Source organism: Ascaphus truei, chromosome 1 (assembly GCF_040206685.1).
Source record: "Ascaphus truei isolate aAscTru1 chromosome 1, aAscTru1.hap1, whole genome shotgun sequence".
Lineage (NCBI taxonomy): Eukaryota > Metazoa > Chordata > Amphibia > Anura > Ascaphidae > Ascaphus > Ascaphus truei.
In genome coordinates, this window is record NC_134483.1 from 354,028,212 (window position 1) to 354,052,768 (window position 24,557).

Below are 24,557 nucleotides of genomic sequence, written 5' to 3' on the forward strand. Positions count from 1 at the left end.
GCGGGGGGGAGAAAGGGGAGCGGGGGGGGAGAAAGGGGAGCGGGGGGGGAAAAGGGGAGCGGGGGGGGAAAAGGGGAGCGGGGGGGGGAAAAGGGGAGCGGGGGGGAGAAAGGGGAGCGGGGGGGAGAAGGGGAGCGGGGGGGGAGAAAGGGGAGCGGGGGGGAGAAAGGGGAGCGGGGGGGAGAAAGGGGAGCGGGGGGGAGAAAGGGGAGCGGGGGGGAGAAAGGGGAGCGGGGGGGAGAAAGGGGAGCGGGGGGGAGAAAGGGGAGCGGGGGGGAGAAAGGGGAGCGGGGGGGAGAAAGGGGAGCGGGGGGGAGAAAGGGGAGCGGGGGGGAGAAAGGGGAGCGGGGGGGAGAAAGGGGAGCGGGGGGGAGAAAGGGGAGCGGGGGGGAGAAAGGGGAGCGGGGGGGAGAAAGGGGAGCGGGGGGGAGAAAGGGGAGCGGGGGGGAGAAAGGGGAGCGGGGGGGGAAAGGGGAGCGGGGGGGGAAAAGGGGAGCGGGGGGGGGAAAAGGGGAGCGGGGGGGGGAAAAGGGGAGCGGGGGGGGGAAAAGGGGAGCGGGGGGGGGGAAAGGGGAGCGGGGGGGGGAAAGGGGAGCGGGGGGGGAAAGGGGAGCGGGGGGGGAAAGGGGAGCGGGGGGGGGAAAGGGGAGCGGGGGGGGGAAAGGGGAGCGGGGGGGGAAAGGGGAGCGGGGGGGGAAAGGGGAGTGGGGGGGAAAGGGGAGTGGGGGGGAAAAAGGGGAGTGGGGGGAAAAAGGGGAGTGGGGGGGGAAAAAGGGGAGTGGGGGGAAAAGGGGAGTGGGGGGGGAAAAAGGGGAGTGGGGGGGGAAAAAGGGGAGTGGGGGGAAGGGGGAGTGGGGGGGAAGGGGGAGCGGGGGGGGGGAAGGGGGAGCGGAGGGGGGGAAGGGGGAGCGGGGGGGAAAGGGGAGCGGGGGGGAAAGGGAAGCGGGGGGGAAAGGGAAGCGGGGGGGAAAGGGGAGCGGGGGGGAAAGGGGAGCGGGGGGGGAAAGGGGAGCGGGGGGGGGAAAGGGGAGCGGGGGGGGGAAAGGGGAGCGGGGGGGGGAAAGGGGAGTGGGGGGGAAAGGGGAGTGGGGGGGAAAGGGGAGTGGGGGGGAAAGGGGAGTGGGGGGGAAAGGGGAGTGGGGGGGGGAAAGGGGAGTGGGGGGGGAAAAAGGGGAGTGGGGGGGGGAAAAGGGGAGTGGGGGGGGAAAAAGGGGAGTGGGGGGGAGCCCACTCCCCCGCTCCCAACGAGGATAATTCCGTCTGCTGGGGATGATCACACATCACCCAGCAGACAGAGGCGTGGACGCGCACATGCAGGGTCGCGAAGCCCCATGTGTCCTCGAGCCCTAAGGCTACGCTTATAGTGCCAGCGAAGGCGACGTCGGGCTACGGTCGCAGGAAAAAATCAAATGGAGATGACTTCAAGCGATCGGGACCAAGCCGTTCCACTTACTATAAGCGCATGCGACGGCGGCAATGCATTTGTTTTGACACGACGTCGCCGTGGCCATCAGCGCAGCTTTAGGATTTCCACAAGAAATTTAAAAAAAAAAAACTTCTTGCTTATTCTCTTAAAAGGGAAGGGAAAAATACTCACCGTCATGAACCGATTCCAGAAAAAGAAAATTACGGTAAAGAATACATTTTCTCTTTTCCCATTCACGGCGTATAAGACATGCCAAAGCAGTCATGACAGCTTGAAAAAAATAATGGTATGCTCGAGAGACAAGGAAAAACACAACTGCCATAAATCATGTTGCGTCAATTTTATTATATATCACAGCTTACAACACCCTCTGTCCAAAGCTTGCGTCAGCTGAGGACTGGATGTCAAGTCTATAAAGCTTTATGAATGTGTGGAGACATGAGCACACTGCTGCTTTACACAACTCCGAGGGAGATGCTTGTGCTCCGAGAGCTCACGACATAACCATTGATCGAGCTCTCAACCCTCAGGATCTTATCTCCCTTATGCGTCCCAGATACAGGTGGTGATCCAATGAGCAATAGCAGCCTTTGATGCTGCCTACCACTTTCTGGTGCAAAAAAAAAAAAAGGAGAAAGGGTGGGAAGACATATGCCAAGCGGAAGTTCCACAGTCAACAGGAAAAACTCAGGGTAGCCGTTTGGAAAGCTCGATGCTTGGCTATCCTGGAGAACAGCAGTACTTTCCTGTTGGAGATGGAGGCCATTAGATCTACTTGTGGCTGATAGCAACACTCCTGTATCAGCTGAAACACAGTCCTTTCAAAGCCCACTCTTCTGGATGCAATTGTTGGCTCCAAAATTGGCGGTCATGTTCATGATAGGGCGTGTACTGGAAATTATAGTTTTCTACAGGGAGTCTAAAAAATCTTTGATGCAGTCTTGCCACAGGGATATGTAGATATGCATCTTTGAGATCTTTGAAAGCTAACCAGTCATTTCAGAAGGGTCTTCCTCTAAATGACACTACCGCTTGGAGCCCCAAAAAAGAGCTATTCTGACCCAGTCTTCAACTAGTCTGTCTTTTAAAAAGAATTTCCCAACGGATAAGATCTGCACCATCCATAATTCATCCGGTCAGGTATATCCTGAATAATAGGGGTGTCTTAATCTCTTCTGTGGAAGGAAATAACTTTTTCCTTCTGACGCACTTGAGATTATATTGTCCAATTCCTTACCAAAAAGGAATTCCTGTTCAAAAGGTGACATACAGACGTTATTCTTAGAGGCTACGTCTACCATCTATAACCTCAGCCATAGGGCACTCCTAGCGTCTACTGATAAAGCCATGGATCTTGAGGTTAGTTGAACTGTGTTGAAAGATGCTTCTGTTATATAATCTATGTATAATTTTATCTCAGCCAATGCCAGAGAACTCTATTTCTCGAGCACGTCCTCAATATTTGTGACCCAGACTCGCATAACTCTAGATACGGAGTCCATGACAACTGCAGGCTTACATGCTGCCGCCGTGGTTACGAATGCCTTCCTCAGGATGTTTTCTAGTACTCCATCCACTACATCTTTGAACGAGATGGTGTGTAATCTACCAGGAATATGACTCTCCTCGCTATTCTCGTAAATCGCTGCATCAACCTTTGGTGGTGTCTCAAGTCTTTGCATCTTCATCTGAAAAGGAGGTAGAGCTTATAAAATTTCCTGAATAAATACATTTTAAAAAACAAAAAAACATTTGTCTGGCTGGATCCATTCTGATTCGATCATGTCCTTGGGTACTTTAGGAGAAGAAACACTTCTATTTTTCTTCTGCATCTCTCTAAAGAATCTATCCCTTTGGGGAATCTTCTTCCAGATCTTCAAATCTCTAGTGCTGCCTTAGTTAATGGTGCTACCAAATCCGTATCAAACAGTGCAATTTCCTCCTGATCAATTTATGAACCTCTGATTCCTCTGATGAGGAACCTCTTCTGTCCAGACTGGTCTGTGACCTCATTAAAGGTTCCTTATTTGCCTGTGGTGATACCGCCTCCATTGTCTGCGCCACTGTGTCCTTCAACCACTTAAGAAAAAGTATTAATTTGATCCGCAACCTGAACTGCAGCAGCTTTTAAGCAGTCCTCACACAATTTCTTCCCATCTAATGCTGGCTTATCACATGCTGCACCGATCTTTTGCTTCTAGATATTTCTCTTCTTGTGTTGCAATACTTCCACTGTTAAGTTTGATGGTCCCTCTTCGGGAAGTCCTACAGACACGGCATAACAAAAAAACTAAACAAAAACAAAAACCACACACATATTGGTAACTTCTATGAATCTTCTGCTCTTTGAATGTGTTTCGAGCTACTCCTCACCCAGAACGTTTTTCTGCGACCCCATGGCTGTATTGCCGTCAGAGCTCTGCAACAGCACTCAACTGCTTTAGCTTGGTGCTTTATAGTCCCCACAAGCCTCCATTAAACTTTTAGCTGTTTCTTCTGGTTCAGCGCACTTACATTATTGGTGTGACGGCATGTGTTCTCTCATGGGATCCATCTCCTGCTGCGCTCTGAACACCTCTGCGGTATATCTTGGTCACTCTGGGCCTCCAGATAGTCTCATGATGCAACCCCGGAGCGTTAGCGGGAGAGAACAGCAGAGAAAACTCCTCCCCAGGCTGAACAACACTGGCAGTCCTGGGGTAAGTAACCCAAAAAACAACCTACTCTACACTGAGGACAGAAAAAGACTGACCGCAGAAGAGCAGAGAAGCGTTTTCTAGCACACCTGTAGAAGTTTTTTTTTTCTGTCCTGCTGATGGACGGAGCTACCCATACGAAATCACGCAACATGATTATTTCTCGTTCAAAGTTCATCAAAACATTGGGCTGAATGCATACTCGCATCTGGGCTGTCAAGTGTCCAAGGCACTGTGCGTGGAAGATTACGTTTTAGAAGCCTTTTTCAGTAGCCATTTTGTACAAGGCACAGATTGTTCTGTTTACGGTGCTCTGGTATAATGCATAGAACAGTGTCATCAAAAAGGGACATTTGAGGATCACTATGCATTGATGTTCCGGCACTCCTCATCTGTGTTACTTGTTGTGTGCATCAGCAAATCCGTTGCTCACAGTATCCCCGAACTAATACAGCCATTTTGCTTTGCAGGGCCACCCATTTATCAGTGCCAACTACTGTTGCTAATCAAAAGCAGCAGTAAAGTACATGAGGGCCTGTTGACTTGGGACTCTGAAATGCACTGGACAAGCCATGATGTAATGAGCAATACGCAAATAACTAACCCATCTGAAAAGTTAACAATTAATGCCCACAACACTCACTTTACACACAAGCCGCATGCCTTCTATGTCCTCCGGAGAAAGGATTTTTATTTGGGAGGTGCCTTTCAGGGACTGTTCAGACTCCGACATCCCTGTGGGGGGAGAGAAACAAAAAAAAAACATCTTAATATATGATGGAAAATGGGATTTAAAGAAATAAAAAATGAAAAATAAAGAAGCCATTACTCAAAGCAAATTACAAATTAGCAACCATCATGAAACAGACAGCCAGTCTTAGAATGTAATGTTCTAAAGACGTTTCATCAAGTCCCAACCCTTTTAGATGTTTCAAAAATATTTTATTTGTACCCGGCAAAATTATTTACCAGAATTGTTAAATTACCTAGTGGGTGATCTGCATAATCTGGCCTCTGAACGTAGCTTGGTACCGGTCTCAATGGCATCTGTATGGAAGAAAGGGAAGACACTGTAACACATACTCATGTTTGAGTAGTTTATTATAAAAATCCCAATTTCAGATGCTTCCAAATGTTAAACTCAAGACTCAGATCAAGCTAAAATGTTGTCGTTTTGATCAAAGTCAGGGCTTGATTTCAGCTTTTCTCCATTTGGAAGAAATGAATTGTGCAGTTGTTGAGGGAAACGACCAGAAGTTGAACCAAAATTACAAGTTTATGTTCTCTACACAAAAGAATTACTTTTTCTCAAATTGGTAAGAATTGTGTTGAGTATAATAGTTTTAAAAATAATTGATGAGAAATAAAAATGTGGACATATGCAATAGTTTTCTTCAAGAGTCCCTTGGATTTCCATGTGAAGATTTCACCACCAATGCAACTCAAGCCGAATCAGTACCACCATATCCCCATCAATGTGCAATTATGTTTGTGTACTCATTTAAAACACAGTCACTACATGCAAAAGTACCTACCAATGGATAATGTGGCCTTAACTTGCCAGTATATCGATAACCTGACCAGGGATCTGTGTTAATATCACCCTCCAGTGTCCATGGTGAAACTGTACGTTTGACTTTGTCCTCTTCTGTATTGAGAGGAGTTAAAAAATAAAAAAAAGTTACAAGACATTTACTGTATCCTGCAAGAGTGCACACAATATTCCATGTGGGCTAAGGCTGCGCTTATAGTGCCGGCGACCGATGACGTCACCCGTCGCGATAGTTGTAATTCAAGTTTAGGCGACGTCGCTGGCTGCAAGGCCAGTGACATCATAAAAGGGGAAGGCAGACGGATGGAGAAGCTCTCTGATCGGCCACAAGGAGAGACCATCGGCGGGGGAAAAAAAATCAAATTACGACTACCAGATTTTTTGGTAGCGCTGTCGCTTGGTCGCGAAATCGCGTGCACTATAATCGCCGACGGCGACAATGCATTTGTTTTGACGCGACGTCGCATCGCCGCCACTATAAGCGCAGCCTAAACTGCAGACATCTATGCAGTCACAAGGCCTAAAGTTGTCATCGGAATTCAACCCTTTGTTTTGTCATGATCAAAGACTCATATCTAACCAAATACTAACAAAAATATTACAATTAAAACCCCCCACTTTTTGCCAAATGAGACCCAGAGGTCAACTCTGAGCTGAAACACACAACTCTAAGCTGCGGGGATCCTGCGTTTCCAGAGATATTTCAATGTGCCGTTAAAATGAAAGTAAAATTCAAATGATATCTGCCTGGGTTGTCCAATAGGAAACCACAAAGTCATGCTCTGATGGCATTGCAGCTTTCTATCGACCCGTGGGATTAAGGCTTTGATGGCAGCCATATGAATTTCCCAAAAGGAATCAGAGACTGAGATAGGTAGATATATTTTATTAAAGAAAAAAGGTAAAGAGCACAGTTCAGCGTCTGGGATCTCGTGGTTCCGATTTTGTAAACACAAAAATGTAATAGAAGTTCAGGTTATGTTCACGTTCATGTTATGGCACATAAGTTTTACGAAAGTGGTGAACTTGGTTTTCCAAAATGATTTGTGAAATAAATTTTTCCTATTTAGGGAACTGTTGTCTGCTACTAGCAAGGTTTGTCACATGCGGAGTAAGCTGCATCTACGTGACGCACCACATATACAATTCTCAAATGCTGCAACAGTTGTGAGAATTATTAGGCTGAAAAGTCTGGCAACGCGCTGGAGAGAGCATCATGGTGCAGGATGCTCCAGCAGCAAGGAAGCCAGCTCAACAAAAGCAGATCTAAACCCCTAGCCCAGCCAATACCAAGCAGTGACCTCTTTAGATATTTCCAACTTGGGAAACATTGAGGCCGTTTGATAACTATGTTTAGACATCTGATGCATGTGGGTTTACCCCATCTCTATCAGGGCAAGCAATACAAAAGGCATTTTAGTACTATTTGCTCACAAAACCCTTCACGATCCGTGACATCACACAGGAGCTGTGTTCCAGGCAGGGGAACTTCCCAATGTAGTGTTTGTTTTGATAGCTCAATAAAACAACCAGTATTAGGGTATTGGTGATACCAACTTGAAGCCTTGCAGTGCAATTGTCATCAATAAAACAATTAGTACAACAAAACAGAACCTGACCTTTTTTTTCAAATGCGTTCCCCAATATTTCTGTGCCAAAGAGAAAAATATATATATTAAATATTCGTACAGTGTGTCATTGCAAGTTCAATTTTACAGTGAGGCAAGACATTCCTTTGCTCTTAGTGTGGCACAAAGTCCCACAGTTAGCCAAGGTCTCATGTGCTGGGTATTATCTGCTGCACATGTAAAATCCTTCCGGACCTCCCCTCACCACACATCTTATTACAGCTGACACAGCAGACATTCCATGTCACAGGAGACCCTTACTTACAGTAGACTGCCCTTCACACACACACACACACACACACACACATTCCCCCTTTTCACTTTGCTTTGGCAGTCAGAGGGCGTGACCCAGTAGCTGAAGAGCAAGTTTCTGCACAAGCCTGTACTGAGGATGTAAAAAAAATATTGAACTACTGTACATTGCTAGAGGAACTGTTGCTTTGCAATGCAGAGCTGGACCCTCTAGAAGTAAGAGAGTAACTGTAATAAAAGAAAATGGGAACATGAAAAATATATGTATATATGCATGTATGTGTATGTATGTATGCATGTATGCATGTATGTATGTGTGTGTATGTGTGTGTGTGTATGTATGTATGTATGTGTGTATGTGTGTATGTGTGTATGTATGTATGTATGTGTGTATGTATGTATGTATGTATGTATGTATGTATGTATGTATATGTATGTATGGTGACGTCTCAGTCCCAGCGTCGGATCTTTTGTCCAGATCATCAGATTATTTACAGGGTACCAAGCAGGTACAGGGTTAACTCATAACACAAAACAGAAACAAAAGACCTAACTCCTTCCAGGAGTACTAATACTGCTTAGTCCCTAACTAATCGTGGGAGAACTAAACTCTTTCCCCACTTTACCCAGTGTACCTGCAGCAGGTCTCCTTTCAGTCTCTCACAGGGCTGTCTGTGTGTGCCTTCAGATCAGTATAGCAGCAGCGTCTCTCACCCTCTCTGTATAACTCTCAACAGTGCGTGTCTGGCAGCATGGGGGGGGGGAGAATCTCTATCACTTCCTGACTATACAGGCTAGGCTAATTAGCTCATTAACTCACAGCTGAACAGACCTTTCCAGAATGATTAACTCTATGAGAGCTGTAAAGTCCCACAACTGCCCCATTCTAACCCTTAGAGGGCAGTGACGGCATCACAATATTATATATATATATATATATATATATATATATATATATATATATATATATATATATATATATATATATATATATATATATATATATATATATATATATATATATATATATATATATATATATATATATATATATATATATATATATATATATATATATATATATATATATATATATATATATATATATATATATATATATATATATATATATATATATATATATATAGCTTGGGCCAATATTTACTCGCCCGGGGGTTAAATCCATATACATATATATATACATACACACACACACACACACACACACACACACACACACACACACACACACACCATACGATACCGGTTGCAACACGACATCAAGGGACAGCACACAGGTAAGTAAATCATACATTTTCTATATTTGATAGAAGACACAAAAAACGACCTTTCGGTCCCCCAATGGGACCTTTCTCAAGGTGGTGCAGCACCTTGAGAAAGGTCCCACTGGGGGACCGAAACTTCGGTTTTTGTGTCCATCAAATAAAGAAAATGTATGATTTACTTACCTGTGTGCTGTCCCTTGATGTCGTGTTGCAACCGGTATCGTATGGTCTGTTATTGCTTTATGGGATAAGCACCAAAACATACATACATAATTTATTTATTTTCTTCATGTTCCCATTTTCTCTTATTACAGTTGCTCTCTTACTTCTAGAGGGTCCAGCTCTGCATTGCAAAGCAACAGTTCCTCTAGCAATGTACAATTTTTGTTTTATTATTATATTATTTTTTAAAGGGTTCATATTACTTACTTGCTTTCTTGTGAAGCAGCTTGTGGGTAGCCCAGCTTCCCTTGAAACATTCCTGCAAATCACAAAATAAAGTTGTAATATCTCATCAAAAGTGGGTTATAAGACAGGAGCCTTAAAGCAGCAATCCCAGCAGAAGTCTAGTTGAGTTTAATAGATACAATGTTAGTACAGCATCTTGTCCCCATAGCAAAATGTAGCTCAATATCATGATTTTCTCAGTGTCTATCTAGCTCCTGAGGTGGGCCCTGCATAGCGCTCTAGGTTAACCTCCCAGTCGCTTACCATTTCACACATCTGTAACTCTTGAACAGAGCACCAGATTAGCAATCAAATAAACAGCCCTGGAAACAGGTAAGAGAAGAGCTCGATTTTCTTTTTTATTTAATGCAACAAAATGGCAGTGTGGACTGGCGCTTTAATAAACCCTGCTCTGCCGAGTAGGACATAAAGCAAACTGCGAAAGGGCACCTGAGAGACTCTTTAAAAATAAAATACTGTAAACTGAAAAAAGTTTAAACTGCTAATATTACTAGAATCGGGAAAATATAGCCCTCAGTCCTGCAGTTCTGGCAGACGTTAGAAAATATGCCACATGTAATTGGAGTCATAGCTGAATGTAAAAACATTTTTTAATCATCTGAACGGGGTGGTGCCATGAAGTACTATTGTTAATGTTATGTTACCCTCTATTCCCAAGTAATGTGGGGTTCCCTTCCTGTACTTTATTTCTGCCCAGGGTAAACAATAAGGCCGCGGTCCCAGTCTGCACTTCAGCAGGGTGGCGACACGTCGTGCACAGCGCTTCACCGCGATCTGCGGAGAGGGGCGTGGCCATGACCTTACGCGGCTGGTTCACCCTCATTGGTTGAACCGCCGGGGGGGCGCGGCAACACCTCCGTCGCAAGTTGCAAATATAATTTTGTTGTATTTGGAAAAACCTGTCAGAGTGCGGCTGCCAAATACGCGCCAAGGTACCTAGTGAGCCCAGCCCCATTGAGAGACGGTACTTGTTTGTACAGCGCACACCGTAGAACGCACTGGGACCGCAGCCTAAAGGCTGGGAAATCAGCCACACTGCAACAGAATAGAAAAAGGTGCAACATCTTTTGGAGGACAACATTATGGCTTTCAATCTGGAACTGAACATCGAATATCTGAGCTCCAGAGGATCACCTGATTCTGCAGAAATACAACGCATTTTTCGTAAATATAACGAAATGCCTCAATGAAGTCACATCTTCCTTTTGGTCACTGGAGCAAGATTGACCCAAGGATTCTCCCTAAAGCTTCAAGTCCCGTGGTTGAGATATGGGGGGTCCCCAGATATAACACTGCACCATACACAGTACACATCTTTCCAGTACAAGACATGGGGGCTCCTCATCTCTTCTGTTGGGAAAATGAGCAGGGTTCAGACAGCTGCTGAAAGAGCAGACCACCACACAAACAGCTGTTTCACCTACTATTGCAAATGTCATCCCAACAGGTGTACTGGAATAGTATGTTAGTATAGGTCATCTCATAGTAACTGTAACAAATGCTCAAAGAACCCATGGTAAAGCTCTTGGTTAAAATAGGCAAATGGAGGCAGAAAGTCAAATCAAGTGCACTACTTATTCACATATCACTTCAAAATCAGTGAAAGCAGGAATGCAGAAATATCTTCATACTCCGTAGAAGTGCCACATACGTTAAACAAGTAAGCAATACTACCAATGAATAGATCAATAGCAACTCACTAAGGCCGAGCTCACACTGCCTGCTACGGCTATGCGCTTCCATGCACGCCTCCGCCACGCACTCCTGCTGCCCAGCGATCTCTGCTCAAGCTGCAGGAGTTGAGACGCGGCAGGGGGGGGAGGGGTGAAAAAAAATTCACCTTAAGACCGGGGGTGGAGGGGGGGTATTTTTCCAGCGACCGCAGCCGAACGTTGCCGTCACTATAAGCGTAGCCTGAGGCTTTCGGCTACATGTAGCACACTTTCAAAAAGTCTTTCAACTGCACCCCACTTAACTTGGGAAAGGGCTAGTGGGCGTCATCTGCAACAAGTGGGATAACAGATAGGCCTTTGTAATGCTCCTATTTTAGATCAAACTTAAAATTGTCGAACATGTTGAGCTACATCTTAAAAAAGGAGGCATTATCTTTAAAAAAAAACAGTATGCAGAAAAGCTGTGAGGTATGAGTTCCCTGGCACGATACAAAACATTTGAACAAACATGTATAAAGAGATGAATGAATACACATTAATAATACATACAAAAAAAAAAAAATGTTTCTTATTGAGAGAAGCTGTGGAAGTAGAAAAAAATCCTTGCAAAACTTTCTACATGCTGCCAGGGAGACACCATGGCATCAAACCACATCAAAGCACATCACAGCAACTCTTGACAAAATTTTCATGACATTGGACTGGGAAAAAAAAAAAAATAATAATAATCAACGGTAACTACTGGAGTCACCTACGATTTGCAGATCACATTTTTGCCACAAGTCCAGAAGACCTCGAGCATCAAAATCAGAGAACTTACTCGATCAGAATACATACATACATACATACATACCCGGATCCCCTCTTACCCCGTGCGGGGAGGGGGGTGGCTGCATGGTGGTTCTGAGCTGCCGGAGCTCCGCGCGATCGGGGAGCGCTCTGGTGCAGGCGGCGGCCATCTTGGAGGTTCCCGCATGCGCAGTAGGAAGCCATGCGCAGTTAGTTGTTGTGGCGGTCATCTTAGGAGACCGCTCCGTAAGGGACTACATGTCCCAGCAGCCTTAGGGGCACATCCAGGGAGTAGGAGAGAGTATTTGGCGCGAAAGTAGCACGTGCTCTCGGCCCGACGGAGGCAGCTTAGGGAGTAGGCAGTGTCCGGGTGCCAGTGGCTCCCGAACTAGGCCAGATCTCCCCCTGAGCCTCAGCTAGGCCCCTGAGCCCCTTCCAGCTTGTGTTGCTGCAGGGAATGACCCAGATAGGGACGCTTCCCCTTAGCTCACCACAGATAGCATTAGTGCACCGGTGACAGGACACCACGTGGTGATCTGCGGTCTGGGACCAGACCACAGGCTACTTAGAGACATTAAGGGAGAAACGCCTGCTGGAGCTCCCACAAGACAAAGACATAATCGTTAGGAGAGAAAGGATTGAACAGACACCGCGTCGTGGGATCACGTTGCGGTCCTGCTGATCCAGTATATCCTGGTCTAGCCTGAGACCAGGAGAGGTATCAAGTGCAGCAACGACTTCACACAGGGCTAGCACTGCTCCACATACACTTTGGGTGCGATGGCCTTATGGACACCGGGTGTTTAGGTGCCCTCAGTACTTTGGGGAAACTCCACCGGGGTAGTGAATATTGTGTGGGTGTTGGGGGATATTGTACTGTATTGCCACGTGCGTATGTTAGTAAATCAGAGATAGATCTGTACCGTGTTAGCTGAGCTTAATAATCAAAAATGAATAGAGAATACCATTCTGAGGCAACAAAATGCTTTTATTTGTGCGAGCTTTCGAGATACACTGATCTCTTCTTCCGGTGTTGTTACAATCGATAAAGCAAGAAAGGTTTAACTTACAAACAGTGCATCTTGGAATGTTATCTGTGACGGAAACCTATCCCTCCCCCCTGTGCAGTATGCAATGACTTGAGGTGCTAAATGGTCCCGGTGCGAGAGTGATGCGAGAGATAGAGATATAGATATAATCACTTTAAGATGCAGCACTCTTAAGATGCCAATGCTAAATCTGCCAATGGGAGTGTAATTGAATATTCTGTGAGTAAACAGAAGATGCTAATTTATGTGTTTAGCATAGGGAAGTTCAAACACTTGTTCCAGACAATATGACACTGTCCCTTTGTCTGACTAGTTGTAATCTTTATATAACAAGACAGGGGTGCCCAATGCTACATCCAATTGACAAAACATATATGGTAATAAGTATAAAGTACAAATACTTCAATAATAAAATTCTCTTGGTTATTTAGTTAAACCCTTTGGCCGAAGCGTCATAAGCCTGCATACCAACGTGCTCCAGGTCGCTGCCTCCGCCAGTTCCGCAATGCCATCAGCGCTCCTTCTGTCACCCGCCGCCAAAGTGCGCAGCAACACCCCCCGCAACACTCCCCTAATGGCTTCTGCTTGGATGATACCTCAGCCACACAACGCTCCCCTTACCCTGTTCTATGCTCTATTCTTCCTACGCTACACAGATAGCGTAAGGAGAATACAGGTGAGTGATGGGTCGACTGCGGCTAAAATGTACTCGCCCCAGGCGAGTACATTTGGCGAGGGTCTAGATCTAATATAAAAAAAAATAAAAAAAGAGAGGTGGGGGATAAAACTAGAAGGTCAAAGACTATGGGGCTTATACTGTAACTTCCGTTAGCGCTGAACCATGCGATCTGCACAGAAAGCCCCATTGACTTGAATCGCAGATCGCATAGGTTCAGCACCAACATTGCTTACAGAATAGACCCCTATGTCTACCTTGGCCGGCAAGTTTCAATGGCTGGGAACCTTTTGAATGGAGATGGCATGGAGCACATTTGGAAGAAGCAAGAATCATTCAAAAGAACCTTCCACTGTGACCAGTGTTTTGTGCCCGTGCTCACTTATGTATGTTGGACTTTAAAACACAAAGAATGCAGAAGCTTCAGACAACTCAAATTGGTATGGAGAGATGTAGGCTGTGTATTACCCAAAGAGACAGGAAAAATAATAATTTTGAAACCAAAACAAGTTTGACAAAAAAAAATTCCAGTGAGCCGGACATCTCAGAAAAAGAAACGACAATCGTTGGACAAAGATTAGTACTCAACTGGATTGCAAGAGAAATTGAAAGACCAAGTGACGACCAAAAGTAAGATGGGAGGATGAAATAAGAAGATTTGCTGAAGCAACATGCATCAGCGTCTAGTAACTCCAGTACTTGGAAGATCATTGGGGAGGCCTTCATCCAGCAGTGGATCAACAAGAACTGAAGATAAGAGCTATAGATTGCTCCAGGGTAAAACATATTTAATATACGTATACACATACACATATACATATACACAAACAAGGTTTATTTTGAAAGACTTATCTCCACCTGAACAAATCCTCTCTCTGAAGAGAAATACAGGAGGAAGTCTTTAAAGCTGCAGACCAAGCAATTTCCTATATCGGTGTTTAATAAATCCATTCTGTACTAAGAGTTTATTTATTTATTTTTTAAATGCTACAACTCTGAATGACATTTTTAAAGTATTATAATGTAAAAAGCATTTTTTGTTTCTATAGCAACCATTTACAAAGTCACATCCCCTTTTTCTGAAACAGGCTCTGACACACCCCTTTTTGAGCCCTGTCCCCTCTCTAGCAGTGCACCAACTGTATCTAGTGACTGCCTGGTCCCATGATCTTCCCCACAGAACTTTGCCCTTTGGGGCCTCTTCGGCTGCACTGACAGCCATTTAATGAACCCCAAGCCGAATCTTCGCTGATCGATCAGCAACCTAGCTAATTATTTTATCATTGTATTGATGCACATATTAAAGGGAACAGTTAAAACGCAGCTTGGACTGCTGCTTTAAAAAAGAGCTATTGCACGTTTGATGGGGAGACGCCAGAACCTTTCAATGGAATGTTTAAACGCACCCAAGAACGGAAAACATTTGAACACAGAATGATAAGACTGACAACAAAACATAAGGACTTGGTGTGTGAGAAACCGCATAATCACAATTGTTTGTAATCATCCTGCCTGCCTCTCTTAAAACACCCTTCCATGGTCTTCAAAACACTTTCTCACCCTACCCGATCTACAGTACATCCCCCTACAGTACATTTTTCCCCCTGCTCTCCTAAACACTGTTTTAGCCATAGATTCCTTTGTTAATCAGTATTGCCAACCTGAGGAAGATAGAACTCTCGAAAGCTTGTCCTATTACATAAATTGTTAGTCCAAATAAAAAAAAAGTTATCATCTAAATACTGAAGAACAGACAGACAGAATGTTTGTGTGTCTCATTATGCACGCCCAAACTATAAGACCTAGAACAACTTAACCAGGAAGGATTACTTTATGTATCAAAATAAGGCAAACTATCATGGTTTGGATCTTCTCGAACACTCCAAAGTTGGTGCTGCTAGGAACGTTAGGTTCCATGTGGGACCACATCTAATACTTTTTTTGTAAAGCGGTTGGTCTGTTCGCTAAGCTTTTGGACACCTTAAGACATTGTAACCTGTGTCTATGATAAGCCTTCTGAAATATAGAAGGTAAAATAATAGGCTTGTGTGTCTTAAGATGGTTCCTGATATCAAGGAGCAGGGTTTTGCCTGTTTGGATATATTCTATTTTTACTATTTTACTATATAATCCTTGAATAGGGAAATAATATGGGCCGATTACAAAGATAATATACATAAAAGAAACGGTTTATTAAAACCAATACAAGACGGAAACATTAATTTAAATTTTTTTACTGAAAGTACCCGGCATTGCTCGAGGGACTTCTAAGAAACAAACCTCATATCCCCTCCCTCTTCATTTCTCTCCTTCCCATCACCATCCTTTAATATTTTATGATGTCACCAATTCTTTCCCCCTCTCTCCTTCTCCAGCATTCCGACTTATTATGTTACCAGTATGATGTCACGCGCCAGATACAAACACCCAGTGGCTGGCTTACAATCTCCAAGTACTGTAATAACTCAGAATTAAAAATAGAATGTATCCAAAACAGACAAAAACCTGCTCCTTGATCTCAGCAACAAGCATACAAAACTTGGTTATGATATCTTAAGACAGGGGAGCGCAAACTTTGAGCTACGCCCCCCTGCCTGCTCCCCCTCGCTTTCGCGCACCCCTTACCCGATTTGGCGGCGTCATTTGATGCTGCGTTGTCATGGCGACGCGTCACGACAACTCGTCTGAATCCCAGTAAGTGAGTTGCAGAGGCCTCACGCGATCCCACGGCATTTCATTTAAATGCCTCAAGGAAGAGTGCGGGGCCTCTGCAAACGCCCGCGCCCCCCCCAAAAAAAATCCTGCGCCCCCCACTTTGCGCAACGCTGTCTTAAGACACACAAACATTCTGAAATATAGAAGATCAGCTGATTCTTTTATATAGACACCGGGAGAAAAATCTTGGATTTGTAATACATACTGTATTTTAAAAAATGCACTTAAAATTATGTGCCCTCACAGGCATCCTTACCAGCGTGAAACGCATTGTGTTGGCAATACAGCAAGGGATGTAAAATATGCTTGGGGATTGACAACCTTAAACCCAGAAGAAAGCCATGGCACAAATAGGGTCTGCGATTTTACAGCCAATAGGAAAATAAGCAGAGTAGGGGGCCAAGGGGTCCTATATGCTGTCAAATTCTTTGTTTCTATGCTTCACAGTCACCATTGTTTTAATAACCATGAGAGAGGGCACAATATATAATCTAATTGGACAAACAAAAAGGTGTTTTAGATCCAATATAGAATTAGACATACACAATCATAGCAAGCTCAACACCCAGGGAGAGGGATACCTGCTCAACCTACAGATTGCTGCACTAAAGGGAAATATAAAGGCAAAAAGGAAATCTCCCACGAGAGGGAGAGTCGGCAATAAGAGCCCCAACAGGATGCACTCACAAATCTATCAATGGGTAGGAATTGCCAGGATAAACTAGTGGAACAAACTAAACAAGCGAAGGATATTTGCAAACAGGTAAATTTTTGGCATTGATGGTGCATGGTAAAGTAGCTGTATTAAATAATAATCCCGACAAGGATTGTCAGTAGGTAATAAAATTGAAGTCTTTATTAGGTCAATCTAAAATAAGTGGGGACAATGAATCAAAAACCGATGGGGCAAATAGAAGTGAATGCAGATAATACCTCTATAATAATTGGCACTGAACTGGTAAGTATACAGTTAAAGAGGGAGCAGATACAATGTTATCCAAAAGAACTGCCAATCATAGCTGCAAAATCTCGAGCTACTAGACATTAAGTAGATCATGACAATAGCGTTTCCAGTGCTCCCCACTTAGGCCGCGCAACGGATGACATCACTGTCGCCGCTAGCGAACGTTGTAATTCGCTTTCCGGCAACCAGGTCTTTGATGGGTTCAGAGGCTGTCACATGTAGCGACTGCCTCTATATAAAAAATAAAAACATTTGACCGACTTCAAAAATTTGCGCCGCCAGTATCGCGCTTACTATAAGCGCACGGGACGGCGGCAATACATTTGTTTTGCCACAACGTCGCTATAAACGCAGGCTTAGTTTTTTTCACATTCTTTTAGAGTTTCCACCAGGTTCAACAATTTTTTGGGACGCAGATATTTTTTCCTTATATAGCACTGAACCTAGAATTTTGCAGGTACAAGGAGTCCCTGCTCTATAAATCTTACAATCTATGTTTGGTGCCGGAGACAGGGAGATAAAAGGACTTGAAGATAATAGGGAGCTAGCTGGACACTGGGATTGAACCAAGCTCCCCAGCTTCAAAGTAATTGTATTCAGAGGCAGTGTCTTTGTGCGTCAAGTGTATCCCGTGTATGTGTGTACAAAACAGGATCTGTTCTAATAGTAATTTAACAAAAAGCTCAATTTACTGGTCTTTTGAAAAAGATTTTCAATTATGTTAGGAACAAGTGAGAAACACAATGTGTCATGCCCAACACATATTTCATCACGTTGGACCAGAAACGTGTTTTTTCCTTGTTCCTAAAATTAATGAAAATCTTTTGAGAAGAGGCAGTAAAGGAAGATTTTTGTTCAATTACTTTTAGAAGAGATCCTTTTTTTTTTTATTATTATTATTATTATTATGTATTTATTTTACTGTGGTGTTGGCTAAATATGCAGGTTATCTTTGGGGAAGCTTTTTCTGTTCGTCCCATTTCTGTATGCCATTTATGATGCTTATTGAGAAAATAGGCACACACAAAATTGTCACAAATCAAATGTATGCACAAAATGTCATTCAGAATGTTTAGGGCATAGGCCAGGTCGCAGAATTGCTCGTTACAAAATGTTCCACTGGGTGGGGGAAGCAAACTCAGCAAACTTGGGAACAATTCTAGAGGAAACGTATTTGTGAACGTCATACAGTAGTTGCCATGTAAGGTTTAGTGTACGCATACACCAAATGTGTGCCCATTGCCATCAATAACCAAAGTGGTTGGATTATCAACATGTCATGATACACTGAAGAGTCCTGCAGCCCAGGTTACTACACATGGACCCAAATGTGACCCAGAGGGAAAAATCGGGGGCTTGTACAACTCAGAAACCTGAACACAGTATTAAAAACATGAGAAGCAATAAAGTTACAGAGCTCCAACATGTATACTGCAATCGGACACTTTCTTACATTTAACATTTTTTTTTAAAAAGGCAGACAATGCAATGAGCCATATTAGAGATTACTTCCCTACATGAAGTGCTACAACTTTACTGCTCGATTGTAATCTTATTCAGCAGGGCTGAAGGAACATTATCACTTCAAAGAAGTGAAGATGCCTTGAAAATTAGCACTGGTACGACTTCTGTGACAAGAAAAGCAAGCTGCAATTTGTGATGGTATAACTCGGTTGTTACTCAACATGACTTCCTTGAAGCAGGTCATAAAGAAGAAAGAAAAAACGGCCAAGCTGAGACAAGAGGACCCCCTCCCGCTTCGTCTGACTCAGAGATTAACCTGTACGCTGAACAAAGCAGAAAAGTGAGATGACAAAAAGGATGAGAGAGAGAGAGGTAAAAAGTGACTTAAAGACAAGCAGTGCTGAAACCAGAGTGAAGGAGCTACCCCTTAACTCAGGGATGCGCAAACTTCTCCTCCTGCGCACCCCTGCCTGCTCTCCTCCCCAGCGTCAAATGACGCCGTGGGGGCATGTGACGTCATGTCGCCATGGCAACGTGACGGAAGCCCACAGGGTGACGCGTCGCTGGAAGGTGAGATTGTTAGAGACCTTGCGCGTCCCTCCCTCCCCCCCCCCCCCAGTTTATACACCACTGCATTAACTCAGCTGAGGGGTACGATTCTAGCGGCGTTGTTGGTCTTGGTTAAAAGTGTATTCTCTGCCAGAGGTAATAACTTACAGAACCAACATGAAAACTATAGTTCATTGTCATATGCGATCTTCAAGGCCATGTCAGAGGATGAGTATGTTTGTTTCCCTCTCCTGTGTCCAAATAAATAAATAGAAACAATGACTGGATTTCCTACAAACACACTTGTTTGAAATGATCCTTGGTCACTATGGTACCCAAATGATGTTATTAGGACCATGGGCTAATACTGCACTATAGCAGGTGGTACGCAAGTGGTTGCAGAGAGAAAAGTGAAAAAGCTATAGATCACCAGGAATGAGAGAGAAAATAGGACATTCTTATATGGAATATGTCAAAAATAAAAAAATAATTTTTATTAATGTTCTCTCGTTGGATTTAAAATTAAAAATACATTATAAAAAAAAAAAAAAAAAATTATATATAAACCCTGGCTGTGTTCAAAGCTGTAACCATGCAGCAAGCTTAAGCTTTAAAAATGGTTTTTGAAGCAAAAAGTGGCACTGTGTGCTCATTTGCATGTCATTTCCCAGAATCCCTTGCTGCAGTGGAAGTGCTGTGTGCTGGGTGATAATGGGGAAAGGCGGGGTTGCAGACCTGCCTAAGACATGCAGATGAGCATACAGTTGTATTTACATATACATACATATACATACATACATACATACATACATATGCATATACAACTGTATGCTCATCTGCATGTCTTAGGCAGGTCTGCAACCCCGCCTTTCACCATTATCACCCAGCACACAGCACTTCCACTGCAGCAAGGGGTTCTGGGAAATGACATGCACATTTGCACACAGTGCCACTTTTTGCTTCAAAAACCATTTTTAACATGGTTCCCTATAGGCTTAAGCTTGCTGCATGGTCACAGCTTCGAGCACAGCCAGGGTTAAGGAGCATACCCAGAAAACCACCCACAGACAGGCATTTCGACCTTAATGGGTCTCATCAGTGTGGGGTTGGTAAACTGGGTATGCAGAAAAGCTAAAGATCCACGACAAGAAAGCAATTGTGTCTGAATATTTCATATACTGGTACAATTTGTTATTCAGAAACCAAAGAGGAAAAAAAGTGAAATTAAAAGTTTTTGTATAAATTTAAGCCAACCAAGAAATGGTAAAAAAAAAAAAAAAAAAAAAAAAAAAAAATTACAGCACTTTGCTATACTTCCTATACATTTAGATTAAAACCTGAAGTCCCTCCCGAAACCAGTTAATTTACCATGAACTGTCTCTGGTGATCTGGCAACGAGATGCCAGAATCTGGCTTCAGGACATTACAGACAGGTGACTAGCTAAAATGATTCCAGAACTGCATTAGGCACGCTGAGCTACCCTACAGAAGCACGCAATTACCATGACACGTGAGAATAAGCATGGAGCAGCGTATGAAGAGGGCATGTCATCAAGTCTTAAACCTCGGGTGGGGGTTCTTCATATTTACAGCTGTAAGTCACCCTTCAAAAGCTGATCATTTGTTAAAATGTAAAAAGCACAAGAGAGCTTGTTAGCACAGTAGCCAACAGCAGTCTTCAAAGAAAACCTCCCTCGGTTTGCTTCCCATAAGTGTCAGCACTCAGACGTAATAAAAATACAGTACCAAAAACCTTAATGAGTTCACAGGCCCAGGCTGCAGCCCCACTCCTGCACATGAGATCAAAGGGCCCTAATGGAGTGACATGCCAGCACAAGAGGAGAGGGAGCCTGTCTTTCTAGATGCCCTAGACCTGCAGAAGTGAAGCAAGCAAAAAGGGGCATCTCAAGGAGGATACCGACTTCAATCAATGTGTGCAAGAGGATGATCCCCTATAAAAAAAAAAAGTCTATGGAGACAAGTGTCTGAAGGCAGGACTTACTGAATGCCGGTTATCTCACCCGATCAAACGTAAACTGCCACCAACTTGAATAATAGATTAGGGAGCGATACCCAGTGAATCTCCCCCTAAGGGGCAGATTCATCAAGCGCCGGTACAGGATAGCCTACCCGGCATTAACTCCCATTCATGTCAATGGCAGTTCACGCTGGATCGGCTGCACTAACCTATACCCGCGCTTGATGAATCTGCCCGATGATAGATTGGAGGGGGTGCTGGTAGCAGACATGTCAATGTATAAAAAGGTTCCATTATCCTTTATTTGTAAAGCGCCAACATATTCCGCAGCGCGGTACAGAGCTATGTATATTACATAAACAGAATGACATACAAATAAGGCCAGACACGCAGATACAGAAGTTAGAGAGGCCCCTGCTTCTGAGAGCTTACAGTCTAGAGGGAATAAGGGGTAATGTTGAAGCAAAATGTAAAGTGGCTTCTCATTGTGGGGTGCAGTAAACATCAGGATAGAGCAGGGGTGCACAAGTTTTTTTTTTTTTGGGGGGGGGGGGCGTGGTGGTTACAGAGGCCCCACGCTCTTCAGCACGAGTCCGCTAACACACTTACCTGAATTGAAGCAGCTTCACGCCGCGCGGTCACGTGACATCATATGACCCCGCATTAAAAAAAAGTAAGGCGGCGTCCATGCTGCCGAAGACCGCGCGATCACATTAAAGCATTCATCACGCGCGACAGCAGGAGGAGGTGCGCGAGGAACCCGTTTAAACTGATTTCTCACGCGACAATCAGGCGAACCAGCTCCGTGACGACACGCGCCCCCGCGCATCTACCATGCCCAGAAAACGCACCCACATCACGGTCGCGCACTCCTCCGCGCGGTCGAAGACTGTATGGACGCAGCCTAAGGGGGGCGGGGGGGGCGCACGACACAGGGAGAGAGCAGGCAGGGGGGCACAGCACAGGAACTTTAGCGTATGGTTCAGCCACACTGATGGATCTATTCAGGAGGGGGTGAGGGAGGGGGTGGGGGTGAGGGAGGGGGTGGGGGTGAATGCATGGAGTTTGGTCCAGCCACACAGGTGATACCAGTAGGGATGGTATAGGTTATATCAGTGATTTGGCAGGGGATGGCAGGATACGTCTAAATTAATCCACACATGAATTGGGAAGAGGGGGCAGTATTTGGAAATAGGACTGGTTTCTCTCCGCATTAATATTGCATAAATGATGTTTTTGTTTGGAAAGACAAGCAGGATAGCCGTCACACAATTCTAAACACATTTGCAATTATTTTTGTAAATCAGGCACAGCACTTTAGCAGCCCACTTCAACCACTGCTGCTGTGTGTGGTGTGTGTCTGTATCTGCACATGCATGAGCTAGCACTCAGTGCATGAGGCACACAGGCAGCATGCAGAGGTTGGTGGGCAGAGGGCTGGGTGATCCTGTGTGCTTCCTGCGTGCATGGTGTGTACCTGTGAGCAGAAGTAGGAGCCCTGGATGCCCAGCTTGATGCAGGTCGGGCACTGCAGCTTGGCCTCGCTAGTGCAGCCTTCGGTCTCGCACACTCTGCTCTCCACCGCCGCCATGCTTCCCCCGGCTGCACCCACAGGACGGCGGGGAGGGGGTGAGGCGGCGCTATGTCGAACGGGGAGGGGACGGTGATGGTTATAGGGCGGCTCTATAGCTTTAACAAGTAATAGGGCGGCCCTCGGCCCGGACCGAGAGGGAAAGGCAAATAGGCCGCCTCTAAATCCGGGGAGGGTAAATAGAAGGACGCCCTGTGACTGCTAGGAGGGAGGATATGATAGGATGGAGATGCAGGAGCAGGGAGGGTAATAAGGACGGCCTGTTTGGGGTTTTTTTTCTGCAAGAGGTGGAAGAACAGTGAGGCGGTCCTATGATTGCTGGGGAGGTGTTTGTAGGGCAGCCTCACGCCTAGAGGAGGAGGAGGGGTTATAGGGCAGCCTTATGACTGCAGAAGAAGGGTGTTGTAGGACGTCTCTTCGGTTGAATGGGCAGGAGGGAGGGTAATAGGGTGTCCTTTGCAGAATAAGTATTAGAATAAGGATTGGGGGAGCCTTATATCTGAAGGAGAAGTCTGGAGGGGGGAAAGGGCGGCCCCATATCAGCCCCCTCAGTGCTTGCAATGGGATGGAAGATCCCAGTAGGTGTTGCAGATAACACCAGCTGTGCGTTGATCACAGAGGAGAAGGGAATACTAATATTTAAAACAGTTTTATACAGGGCTACCATTTTACACAATTAGATTTTTCTGTGTGTCAAACGAGAGATCTATTTTCTTAACAAAGTGCCCCAAAAAGTTAGTATACTGTATGTTGCTAGTTAGGCTAGACATGGCTCCATGCAGAATTTTGGGATGCTATGAATTGACTTTCCCTTATTGAAAATATGTAATTTACTGTCCATGTGGGTATAGCTGTATACTGTACAGGTTTTTCTTTTGTTAAAGGGACATTTGTATAACCAGTGATGTTTATTTAACAATACACTAATGTAGCCCCCTTTCCCCGTGACTGGGAACTACGTGTGCTGAGTACCTGTCTGGCGTACAGGAGGCCTGATCCTCCGCCACATCGCGTTCTCTCTGTTGACCGCGCCTCCACCTGGGAAGGATCCTAGCTCAGCTAGATACCCCCTCACAGGACCCAATACAGTCTGGGAATAAGTATAGACATGCTGGTATAACAAACTAATCTTTACTGACACACATACAGTAAACTTAATACACAATAACAGTAAAGGCCCCAAAATGCAATACCCACACGCAATATATATGTAGCACATGTTCTCTCCCCCCACCCCGGGAGATTTAGTCATGGCTATTGGGAGATGTAGTGGTCAGAGCTCCTACCCCATAAAGGGATAGTTTGAACCCCAATCACAGACTGAAGGACCCACCCCTAAGGGGCTGAACTTCATACTATAATTTAGGCACTTCCTTCCTGTAGCTCAAAGAGGGAGGGCCCTGCACATGCACCACCACTCCTGTCACTAAGGAAGTCAGCATGGTGAGGGGGAAAACCCCATAGGACTGTCTGTGTCTTACTAGAACTTACATGACAGGGTAGGTAGAGAGATAGCTGGACAAGCTATCGCTATACTCTCCCCTAGGTGAAACATCCAATGGCCCCGCTTGGATATAAATATGGGTACCATCCATCCACCTGGTCTCTGCAAACAAATACAGGTTATAGCAGTTGTACAAATAACCTCATACTGTACACAGATTACCAACCCTTTATCATCCACTGATAACTTATTCTCCCAACGGGAAGATTACAAGGAAAATCCTCACTTATAATGTTTTGGGTCCGGTTTCTTGACCACCCTCCTATCAAATAACTTGGTCCAGATATAATATACCTT

General features: G+C 44.8%; 1 protein-coding gene across 1 annotated transcript in view; it reads right to left on the reverse strand.

The window, feature by feature from the left end:
• Nucleotides 1–23,030, reverse strand: part of METAP1 (methionyl aminopeptidase 1) — a 46,276-nt gene extending 23,246 nt beyond the window's left edge. The window contains exons 1-6 of the mRNA XM_075609568.1: nt 22,643–23,030; nt 9,270–9,321; nt 7,294–7,323; nt 5,658–5,770; nt 5,109–5,169; nt 4,766–4,857 (exon numbers count right to left, since the gene is read on the reverse strand). Of these exons, the coding sequence (XP_075465683.1) occupies nt 4,766–4,857; nt 5,109–5,169; nt 5,658–5,770; nt 7,294–7,323; nt 9,270–9,321; nt 22,643–22,756 (462 nt within the window). The 5' untranslated portion in view covers nt 22,757–23,030. The remainder of the gene's footprint in view (nt 1–4,765; nt 4,858–5,108; nt 5,170–5,657; nt 5,771–7,293; nt 7,324–9,269; nt 9,322–22,642) is intronic.
• Between the last annotated feature and the right edge of the window lie 1,527 nt (nt 23,031–24,557).